Consider the following 11,059-nt stretch of genomic DNA (forward strand, 5'->3'; position numbering starts at 1 on the left):
TGGGCAAATCAACGGCAAACTCATTCTCCCCAGACCCCGTTACTCAGCGCCCCCTCCCCCAGGGCTCTGAGCCCGGACCGAGCCCCCGCCTCGTGGCGTCCGGACCCAGGGACTGGCCGCGGGCGGCCGGGCACCCCAGCACTCCTCTAGCGGGGAGCAGTGCCCTGGCCCCGGGGGGAAGCCGAGCGTCCGGGGGCGGGCTGGGGGCCCTTACCTTGGGAGAAAGTATCGGAGAGAGTGAGGATCCAGACGAGGAGGCTCAGCATGCTGTCCGCCCGCCGTGCGCCCGCCCGCGGCTGGGGCCCGGAGTTGGCGAGCGAGCCAGAGGAGCGGGCTGGGGAGGAGGGGAGCCCTGGAGCCCGCCCCCCGCCCGCCCGCGCCCGCCCCTGCACACACGCGCGCGCGCACACACTCACGCGCACAAACTCACTTCCCTGCCCTCCGATTCTCTTTATCTCTCTTTCCTCCCCGTCCTTTTTCTCGTTCTGGTCGCCCTCCCCGTTTAATTATTTCTCCTCTCAAGCTTTATCTCTCTGGGTCTCTTTCGGTCTTTGCTCCCCCATTCTCTCCCCTTCTCTTCCTTCCCTCTCTCCCTCCCTGCCTCCCTGCCTGCCTCTCTCCCTCCCTCCCTCCGCCTGACGTCTACTCTCCCTCCGACGGCACCTCCCTCCACGAGCCCTCCCCCTGCCCCCGCCTCCCCCAACGCGCGGGCACACATGCACACCCCTCGCTGGAACTGAGATGGAAGGAGAGCAAAGAGAGAAAGGAATTGAGGGCAAAGGCAAAAGGGGGTGAAAAACGTGACCGTCGTGGGTTCTGGGGCAGGCACAACAGGACCCCTGGCCACCCCACCCCTTCCCATTTATAGACGCAATCTTGGTCGCAGGCTATGGAACTAAGCAGTGAAGGAGGAACATGGGCTGAGGGACATCAGCCTCTAGCTCAGAGGATGTGATGGGGGCGGGGGGAGAGAGAGAGTGTGTGTGTGTGTGTGTGTGTGTGTGTTTCCGTGTGTGTGTCTAGGAGTGGGGTGGGGGGCAGGGAGTTAAATAAACATAAAGACCTTTCTTTTTAAATTCCACACCCAAAGCCTAACCCCTAGATTCCCCAAATTAAGAATTCTCAATTGACTAATGAATGCTTGGAGAGGGGAGAGGCATGCATGCCTCTCCCCACCTACAAAAGCCCGAGCTGGTGAATGGGAGCTGTCTCTTTGACCTGCCTTGGCTTCACCCAGTCAAGGTCTAGCACGGCTAGGCGTTGGAGGACTTAACGGCCTGGAAGAGGCACAGTTGACTCCTTTCTTTGTTCATCTTAGCCTCCCACCCACCCCGAAGGAGAAGGTAGCCAACTGGATGGCTTTGAAGGGCCAAGGCTTGGCCTCACCTCCCTGAATGCAAGCCAGAGGAGAAGACAGCCACCAGAGGATCTCTAAGCACTCTGGAGTTTGAGATCTTTTAGGGTAGGGACATGGAGGAACTAGGAAGGGAGGGAATTCCTGAGAATCGTGAGAGCATTCAGGAGGGATCTCCGCTTTCTTAAGGGCCCAGTTTGGCAACCAGTTCCTCCTCTCATCCGTGACCAGATACTTCTGCTCACAGGGTGGCTGGGGGCGCCTAGAGGTCTAGACCCTGGGGATGAACAGAGGAGTTGCAGGAATTGCACAATTTTACGATAATGTGTTGGTCCAAAGAGGTCTCCACTTCTTTCCTCTCAGATCCCAGATCTCCTGGGTATCTAACACTCCCCGCCAAGATTTCTTAATTTCTGACCCTGAAAGTAGGTGCGTGGCTCTCTGGTGCCCTCTGTTGATGTGTAGCAGCCACAGCTCCTCTTTCCTCCGCAGATCCTAACATCAGTCTGTGGTCCAGACACATCCACACACAACTAGAGGACAGAGAAAGGCAGGAAAACACCCGAGTTCATATGCGGAAGCCCCATATGCACAGACCCAGAGAATTCTTCATATGTTCCAAAACACAGGCAAACACAGTTTAAGAATAGAGCCATACCTTGACCAGAGAAATAGGACTGCAATCCCGAACGTACACAGATAGACACCAACACACAGACACATAGGGCTTTTCATTTGTTCATTCATTAATCATACATTCCACAGATATTTCTTCAGTTCCAGACTGATATTTTCCAGTCACCATTCTAGGCTTTGGGGAGACAATAATGAAAAAAAAAGGACAAAGTCCTTCATTAATGTTCCATTCTGGAGGAAAGTGAGAGGCAGTAGAAAAAATATTAAATACACTAGGTTATGGTAAATGCTATGGGAGACAAATAAAGCAGGATAAAAGATTAGGGAGAGGGAGAGAAGGAGGAATGACTGTTCTTACAGGTAGTCAAAGAAAGCTGTTCTGCTAAAGCCACATTTGGGCACAGACCTGAAGGAACTGAGGGTTCCTAGAAACAGAGGAGCCAAGTTTCTCTAGCTCACTAAGAGCCAAAACAACAATCTGGCCTGTCTCCTCTGGTCCTTTAGCTTCCCTTTTCTCTCCCCCTTTCCTTTAATTCCAAATCCTCACCAGCTCAGTCCATAGCAAACTCACGTCTCTAGAATCTCTTCCACATAAGTCATCCAGCATCCCAGATCTCAGAGCTTAAGACCCCATAGACCTCATCCGCAGCTAGTGGTCCTCAACACCAGTTGTGCACAGCATCTCCTGAGGGCCTTTAATTTTATTATTAGTATTCTTTAACTTTTTGAGTTGGTGTTTAGATCTGTCACCTGGGCTGGAGTGCCATGGCATGATCTCAGCTCACTGTAACCTCCACCTCCTGGGTTCAAGAGATTCTCCTGCCTCAGCCTCCCAAGTAGCTGAGATTACAGGTGTGTGTCACCATGCCTGGCTAGTTTTTGCATTTTTAGTAGAGACAGCGTTTTGCCATCTTGGCCAGGCTGGTCTCGAACTCCTGACCTCAGGTGATCCACCCGCCTCGGCCTCCCAAAGTGCTGGGGTTACAGGCATGAGCCACCATGCCCTGCCCTGAGGGCTTTTTTAAAACACCAGTGCCATTCCCTCATCCCTAAAGATTAATCGTTCTGGGGTGAAGTTCAAGCATCAGTATTTTTAGACATAGCCCCAGGTGATTCTAGTAGACAGCCAAAGTAGAGAGCTGCTAAACGAAGCAAACGCCTGCTTTCCAGACATTGCCTTCAGCAAGCCTGCACACCACACAAGTGTCCTGCCCTCTTATCTCCACTAACATTTCTTCTGCTTATTGCCAATCTTGTATCACCCTCCCCTCCTGGGGCAACCCCAATTAAGCTGCCCCAGCTTTGCTCCATCCTCATCTCTTTAACACTAATGCTCACAATTTGGTCTAGTCAAATTAACTGAGTCTCTTAGAATCTACTAACATAACTCATCAAACTGTAGACATCCTGGGACTGAGTCCCTAGTATCAGTCAGATGATCTAAAGATAAAGCTTGTGTCTTTTCCATCAGACTGGACATATCTTCCTAGGACAGGATATCTGCCTCTCCTATCAAACTTGGGGATTCTTGTGGGGCAAGGCACATGCATGTCACACCATTCTGGAACTCCCTGAGGGCAGAGCAAAAGCTGGGTAAGCCTTTCCCTATCAGAGAGGTACCTGGCAGAGTAGTTGACAGCAAAGCACATGGGCCCTGAAACCAGACAGGGATTCAAATCTAGGTTCTTCCCCTTCCTTTCTGTGTGACCTTAGACATTTTGTGTGGCTAACCTCTCTAGCTCTTGTTTCTTTGATATGAAAACGGGGATAATAATAGTACTTACGTTATGGAGTAGTTGTGAGGATTGAGTTCATATCCATACAGCCCTTAGAACAATACTAGGCATACAGCATATGCTCAGTAAATGCTAGCTGTGATTATTTTTCCGTTTTGGAGCTTTCCCAAACAGAGATCTTTTGAATCTTCCTCCTGTGGATTTGTCTTCATCCTCATGCACAGAGCCCTGCCCCCAACAGAAGCAGGCAGGCGCGGAGGCGGAGGAAGTAATCCCTAAGGATGCTACTTCACCTGGAAAAAAGGAGAGAAACAGCCAAAGGTGATATATGGAGTTAAGAGAAATATTAATAATTTTTGAGCACAAAAGCACAAAGATCGAGAGGTCAGGGAGTGAGCAGGAAGGCAATTTATGACCATCAGCAGGAGAAGCCACCTTGAGAGACAGAAATGTATTCTTTGTCTCAACGAGGGCTAAGAACAGCAGAACGATTCTATAAATTGTCCTTTTTCCCCCTAGAGAGGTGGAGTATTGTGTCCCTGCTGCTTACCAGAGACAGAGGAGAGAAAGGGTGAGATCCTTATTCTCAGCTTGGAAAATAATCCTGACCCTAAAGGAAACCTCGAGTCCCAAGGGTAAGGGATCACCAGAGGTCACCTTGTCTCTTCCCTGCTGCAGACTATAGCCCAGAGAAGTGACAGTGAGAGATGTACCCCTTGTTCAGAAGTCCTCCCAGCAAAGGGGGCTCTTCATCCCTTCTCCACTTTTGTATCTCCCAGCCCAGGTAACTGCGTAAGTCCTTCCGGATATTCAGCCTTGAGATTTCCTGCTGCTATACCAGTTTATTTCTCTTGTGCTCCTTTTCCTTAAGATGCCCAGCTTTTGAGACGTACAAGAAAAAGGGCAGGGGTAAGGGACTGCCATACGGCAGTGAAAAAAGTCTCCAATCTGCACTGTGAGGGGAGAGTGGGGCAAGAGGAAAGACAGCATCAGTCAAAGTGCCCCAGACCTCTCCTTAGTGGCCAGGGGGCCCTGAACCTGGGTCCAGCTAGGCTGGCCTCTCTGTAAAGAGTATCTGGTCCTGTAAAAAAAGTGAAGAAGAATTCTGGGCCTGGGGACTGGCGTTTCCTCATCTCAGTTTTGCCACCTATGCTTGGTATCTTGCCAAGGAACAGGGATCTCAGTGGTTGAAATGATAGTTGTTCACCCTCTCTGACATCTGTGCAGAGTGAAGAAGATATTCCAAGGAGGCCCAGATCCCTGATACATTAAGATATGAGGATGCCAGTAAGACGCGCAACAGAGACTAGGCACCGGGGACAGCAGTGAGGTTAAGTGGCCATCTTAGGCCTCCTATAGAAGGGGAAGGTGGTAGACGAAGGAGGTCAGGCTGCATGGATGGGGCATGGGTGTCAGAGGACACTTAAGAAGCAGTGCTGCTATTGAACAAGAAAGACTAGACGCTAGCCACCATAAAGGACTGTCTACTGAGAAGTATCCAAAATATTTAGGGAGAAATGTTTTGGATGGGTTGAAGCTGCTCAGAGGCAGGGACTTAGAAAGAATGACCTTGGCAAAGATAGGCTCCCAGTGTATATATATACCGTGTGCCAGCATTGCCTGCGAATGACTGGGATCCATTCCACACCACCCATTTTCAGCCCTTCCCTTTCCATTGCTTCATATGCCAGCTCCAGTATGGCAGGGGAAGTGTTGGGGGGAGGGCAATTTGTACTAAATGAACCAGTTATCTCTTATTAGGTTTAATGAATATCTCATTGCCTGAATCACGGGGATTGGAAGATCCCTGCTTCCAATGAGTAGCCTGGTTGAGGAGACCTGTTCAGAAAAAAGGAGAAGAGTGTTAGCGTTCAGCAACTCAGGCAGAGGCCTTGAGATGGGGAGTGGGTATGTGGGGGGGGGGGGGGAAGGGCAGTGGGAAATAGACTTTTTGGAAAAAATGGAGACAGTAATAATGAATTAATAACTCAGATGGGAAGCTGCACAACTGGAGACAGCATGAAGTCCATTCCCCTTAGAGGTGGCAAAATGGTCTGTCAAAGGTCGCAAGGGAAGGCACAGTAGACCTGGGACTAGAACCCAGGCCACTCAGGTTAGGATTCACCTATGTTTCTCACTAACTCCATCTTTCCCACCCCTGTACCCCAGTCTCATTCCAAATGCCTCTTTTCAGCAAAGACACTCCTGATACCTAAATGGCTCTGACCATTATGTGACTCTAGTCTTCTGTAAGAGTCTGGAAAGCAGAGAATCGAGTGAGCAGGAAGCAAGGGACACTGAGGAAAAGGGAGAAGTCTCTCATCTTCCTTTGGCTCTCGGTTTTAGTTTTCTTGGATTCTGTCCCCAAGCCCAGAGTTTCTTGGCCTTTAACATTCCTCAGTGCTTCCCTGAAGACCTAAAACCACCCACTCATTGGATCCATTTAGTATCAGAACTGGTTTAGAGGGTTATGTTTTATGTTTTCATCCAAGCTAGAAATGAGATTGAGTTTGCAGCTAGGATTATGGCCTGAAGTTCTATTAAGGACACTGAACATCATGGCAGTTGAAGAGTGAAATTAAATAAGGTTCATATGAGTGGAAATATAAGGGCTAAGCTTACTTAACCCTAACTATAAGAGAGCCCGTTAACTTAAAGCACAACTCTTAACAATGTCACTCCAACCCGTATAACCCCCTGGTAGAGGTTTGCTAAGGGTTTTGGTTGAGATTAATTAAGTAATTAGTCCATTCACCCATTCATTCATCTATTCATCCCACAAACATGTATTAAAAGCTCACTCTATGCCAGGCACTGGGAGAAGCACTTGGGATATAAAGAAGAATGAAGCACACCCCCTTGTTGTCCAAAACCTCGTCCTCTAGTGGGAAAGACAGACAGATAATTACAACAGAGTTGGGAAGTGCAGATAGAAAAATGCCTGTGTTTTTTAGTGCAAAACAGGAGTCACTCAACTCAGCTTGCAGGCATCAAGAAAAGTTTCCTAGAAATGGAGATTCAGGATCTTTAGTCAGAGTCTGAGTGTGGCTTTAGATTAGATGGCTCCCCTCTCTGGGCTCAGTTTCCTGCTAACTCTGATGCCCCCATGGTACTGTAATATTATTTGTCTCTAATATTGAGTTACGAGATATTCCCTGGGGATGCTTTTTAGTGGGTTCCATCAGGGCCCATAGGGCATTCTGCAAATTCTCTGTGTTTGAGAACTACTTCTGGAAACTTTCGGCTCATTTCCTCTCAAGGAACCAGAGCCAAGATTCTTCCCCAGGTCCAGAGTTGGGGAGCAATTTTCTGACTCCTACTCCTTTCACCTGACTTGGTGCCTTCCTACCTGTGACAGCCAAGCTCCAGGACGGTGGAACTCCTCTCTACTTCCACTGGCTTTCCGGCTTCTGTGCCAGGGAACAGGCCTCATGCTACCTGCCAGGCAGGGTCTGGCTGCTGGCTCAGATGGCATTTCCTAAATGGACAGATGGAGAATGTTGGTTTAATATCTCTCCAGTGCTTCTATTCCAGCCTCCAAGACACAGCCAGCAAACAGGACCTGGTACCAAGTCCTCTCTTCCAGGTATTGGCACTTTCCCCTTTTCTACTAGCCCTTAGCCGTGAGCCTCAATGCTTCCCACATCCATAGGTCTTCCTCATGCAAAGCCCTAGTCTAGGATTTGGGAATAGATCCAGAGGAAAGCTAATTCAGAGGAAAATGTTGTCCCCCAAGTAAAAAACAAAACAGAACAACAACAAACCCTGGCCACTCCTTCAGCAGTCCTCTTTCGAGAATGACACCAACCTCCATTCTATTGTTCAGACCAGACATCTGCGAGTACATACTCTCTTCATCCCCATTCACATTCAAACAGTCTCCAAATCCTGTGGATTGGCTTTCCCAGGTAGTGGCCTATTTGCTTCCATCTTCATTGCCACCACCCTGCTCCATGTGTATTATCTCTTGCCTCAACACCAGCAAGTCCTTTCTGCATGAGCCCAAGCCTAATAATTTTTCTCAAGCTCAAATTTGACCACATGACTCCACTCTTTAAAACTCACCGGGGCTCTCATTGCCCTTAGGATCAGATACAGCAACTTCCCGTTGGTTCCTAGAGCCTGCCTGGAGTAAGTTTGCCTTCCCTCCCAACCCCACTGCTCTCCACTCCCCTTCTTATCCTTTATACTCCAACTCCACCAGGCTTCACTAAGTTTTAGGGACTGGCCATATTTCTCTCATTGTTTGGGGTCTTGGCACATGGGGTTCCCTTGCCTGCAATGTTCTTTTCCTCCCAGGGCTCTACCCCAACCTCGCCCCCTAAGCTAAGTGCTACTCATCCCTGAGACCTCACACTAAATGCCACTTCTCCATGGAAGCCTCTCTAATTCCTCCAGACAGCTAGATCACCTTGTTATTGCCTTCAATAACCTTCTATTTCCACTAGTAACATTCATCTCCCTTCTAACTAAGTATTCAGTGTCTGTTTCCCATGCTAGATCATAAGCCCTGTGCAGGTAGAGCCTGTACTGTTGTTGTTCACAGTTGTTACCAGAGTGCCTGGCAAAAAGGGAGATATTTCTGATTCTGAGTTCCACAAAGGATTTCCTGGAGTAGAGAGGAGGCTGAGCTCCATTTCAGAGTACAAAGCCTGGGGGCTAGCAATTGAACTGCAGGAGAATATTCTCAACTAAGCAGGCACTTGATAAGTCCAGGAAATCATCCTTCCAAGGAGCTGGGAGAAGACAAACAGAAGTGGCATAAAAGTTTATCTTCTGTTGTTCAGGATGAGTATGTGTGGGGGAGACACTTATTACCTCGAATGTGCCAAGAAAAAAATCCCAGGGAACAGTGAACAAAGCTATAAATACAGCCGAGCGTCGGGTGACATCACCTGAGCACAGTGCGGCGATTTATGGCCAAGTCACACGGCCCTAAAGTGTATTTATAACGGTGTAACTCACTAGTACTTCTCCCTGCCTGCCTGCCCTCCCTCATTTCCCTGTTCAGTGGTGGCCACATTCCTTGTTCTTCTGATGAAACAGGATGGCTGGGCCAGGCACTTGCTCTGGGGGTACTTGGCTACTCTGAAAAGTGGAGCTGTCTCTCCAAAATATGTACTCAACAACGTGCAATGGCTCTTTGCTTTTTGGAGAATTCTGAACATTTAAGCTGCACATTCAAGGCACGCAAACCCTCTGGCCTTAACTTACCTTCTGGCTTCATGGACAGCTTTGTTACCTTCCAGTTTTCTTCACGTATGTCACAGGGATCCTAATCTCCAACCTATTAGTTCTTCTCTAAAGTCTTCAGGTTTTTACCCCCTTACTTCTTTGCTCATGCTTTCCCCTTTACATGATGTATTTTTCTACCATAATCTCCGGTCAAAACTCCTCCTTCAAGGCCCAACCCAGACACAACATTTTCCCCGAGCTGTCTGATATGAGGACATGCCTTTTAGCTCTCTCTTTCCAAAGCCGCTGACTCTCCACTCCTGGAGGCCACCTGTTCACTATTATAGTCATGTATTTACATAGCTTGTTTCCTCCTCAAACTTTGAAAACCTTCCCCCACACATCTTAGTTCCTCCCTGAGGGTTTGCTCAGTACCTCTCATGTGGAGGAAGCTCAGGGCACATTTTTTCAACCAAATATCTGTCCCTCCTGCCAACCCAGTCCTCCTTGAGCATCTCCAGCATGTCTGGCACTATGCTGAACACGCTATGGGCACTATTTTCAATCTTCATAATGACGAGATAGGAATTATCATTCCCACTTCCATATAGGGGAATTGCGGCAGAGAGAGGCTAAGCAGCTTGCCCAAAGGCACACAGTATGCGAATGTGACCACAGGATGCTCACCCAGTTTGTCAAACTCCACCATGTTTCTTCTATTCCTGGAGACCTTGGGCTGTGTGTTCGACAGCCTAATTTCTATCCAATATCCCAGGGTTTGTATTCTCTTCTCAAAGACACTGCACACAGCCGGCTGAGAGCCTGCCTCTTCACAGAGAGTTCCAATGTGACTTGCTCAGGCACTGGGGTTATCAAAGTGGAGTTTTTGAAGAAGCTTTTCAGAGAATGGCTGCTATGAAAAAGGCAGCCTGGGCCCTGTCTATACTCTGGGGGCCTTCTCCTCCCTTGCTTCATTTACATGGGGAAAAGAAAGCTCAGAGTCAGCTCAGAGAGAGATAAACACTCACCTGCCAGCCGCTCGCTCCTCACAACGTGGGCTCTCCTCTTCAGTCTCCACTCCTCTGCTCCTGGATTTTCTCAGGTGATTTTACCACTACCTCTGTTTAGAGTCTAAATGGAGAGAGAAGCAAGGTGGACTGAGAGTCTCCTTCTCACAAACACATCACCAAGTGCTCAGCTCATGGAGAGCGTGGCCTGGAAATCTCCCAAGGTGGATGGGGTAGGTGTAGGGAGAGTTCAGCTAGGCTGGTCCCTGAGTCAGGATCTCTTTTTTTTTTTTTTTTTTTTTTTTGAGACGGAGTCTCGCTCTGTCGCCCAGCCCAGGCTGGAGTGCAGTGGTGCGATCTCGGCTCACTGCAAGCTCCGCCTCCCGGGTTCACGCCATTCTCCTGCCTCAGCCTCCCGAGTAGCTGGGACTACAGGCGCCCACAACCGCGCCCGGCTAATTTTTTGTATTTTTAGTAGAGACGAGGTTTCACTGTGGTCTCGATCTCCTGACCTTGTGATCCGCCCGCCTCGGCCTCCCAAAGTGCTGGGATTACAGGCGTGAGCCACCGCGCCTGGCCCCTGAGTCAGGATCTCTTAACAAGCTGAGGTTGGGCAGTGGGGACAGAGGGCAGCGGGGGAAGCAAGTCAAAGGAAGTTAGAAAAATTATGTCTCTCCAATTCAGCTTGAACTAAGTCACCGCCAACACGTGGCTTAAAGCACTCAATAAAATCCAAAATACTTACTAAGCAAAGTGATTTTGTTGAGAAATTGCTATTAATACTATTAATAATTATTTTCTATTATTGCTCATAATTGAAAAGTGACTAAAAATAATGCTGCATGCTAGAGGGGTTCTCTTTCACTGTATCTCCTCACATAGGCCACTTGTCATCCCAAATTTGGCTGTAGAACACAGCGCATCCACTTTACACACAAAATGTGAAGCGAAGAACGTTTGCCTTTGTCTCTCTTTCTTGATACTTTATTCTTCAACCATGAGAATTCTCCTACAGTTCTAAGCTTCCCCTGGTGAATGCATTCATACTAAAATGTAAGGGACTCCATATCCTGCCTCCTCTCATACCCCTACCAAAGCATATTTTAAAAGAGAGCTAGCATTGGCACAATGCTGTAACCAAGGGAATACAT

At 48.6% G+C, this 11,059-nt stretch overlaps 1 protein-coding gene and 1 long non-coding RNA gene across 5 annotated transcripts in view; both read right to left on the minus strand.

The window, feature by feature from the left end:
- Positions 1–618, minus strand: part of KIRREL1 (kirre like nephrin family adhesion molecule 1) — a 105,291-nt gene extending 104,673 nt beyond the window's left edge. For 2 of the 3 annotated variants that reach the window (XM_005541346.5, XM_005541345.5), the window contains exon 1: positions 215–298. In XM_005541346.5, coding sequence (XP_005541403.1) covers positions 215–266 — 52 coding nt within the window. In that variant the 5' untranslated portion in view covers positions 267–298. Of the gene's footprint in view, positions 1–214; positions 299–430 lie in introns of those variants that run through there. The other variant, XM_074040107.1, reaches the window with a different exon arrangement.
- Positions 619–2,079: 1,461 nt separating this feature from the next.
- On the minus strand, positions 2,080–10,034 carry LOC107130360 (uncharacterized). Of its 2 annotated transcripts, none has more exons than XR_010583527.2 (3): positions 9,930–10,034; positions 7,076–7,204; positions 2,080–4,019 (listed from the first exon to the last, which is right to left on the minus strand). It is a non-coding gene; the product is annotated as an uncharacterized lncRNA (long non-coding RNA). The 2 variants fall into 2 exon arrangements; XR_012434960.1 differs by lacking the exon at positions 2,080–4,019 and adding an exon at positions 4,272–5,565.
- Positions 10,035–11,059: the final 1,025 nt, after the last annotated feature.

This window comes from Macaca fascicularis, chromosome 1, assembly GCF_037993035.2.
Source record: "Macaca fascicularis isolate 582-1 chromosome 1, T2T-MFA8v1.1".
NCBI classification, from domain to species: Eukaryota; Metazoa; Chordata; class Mammalia; order Primates; family Cercopithecidae; genus Macaca; species Macaca fascicularis.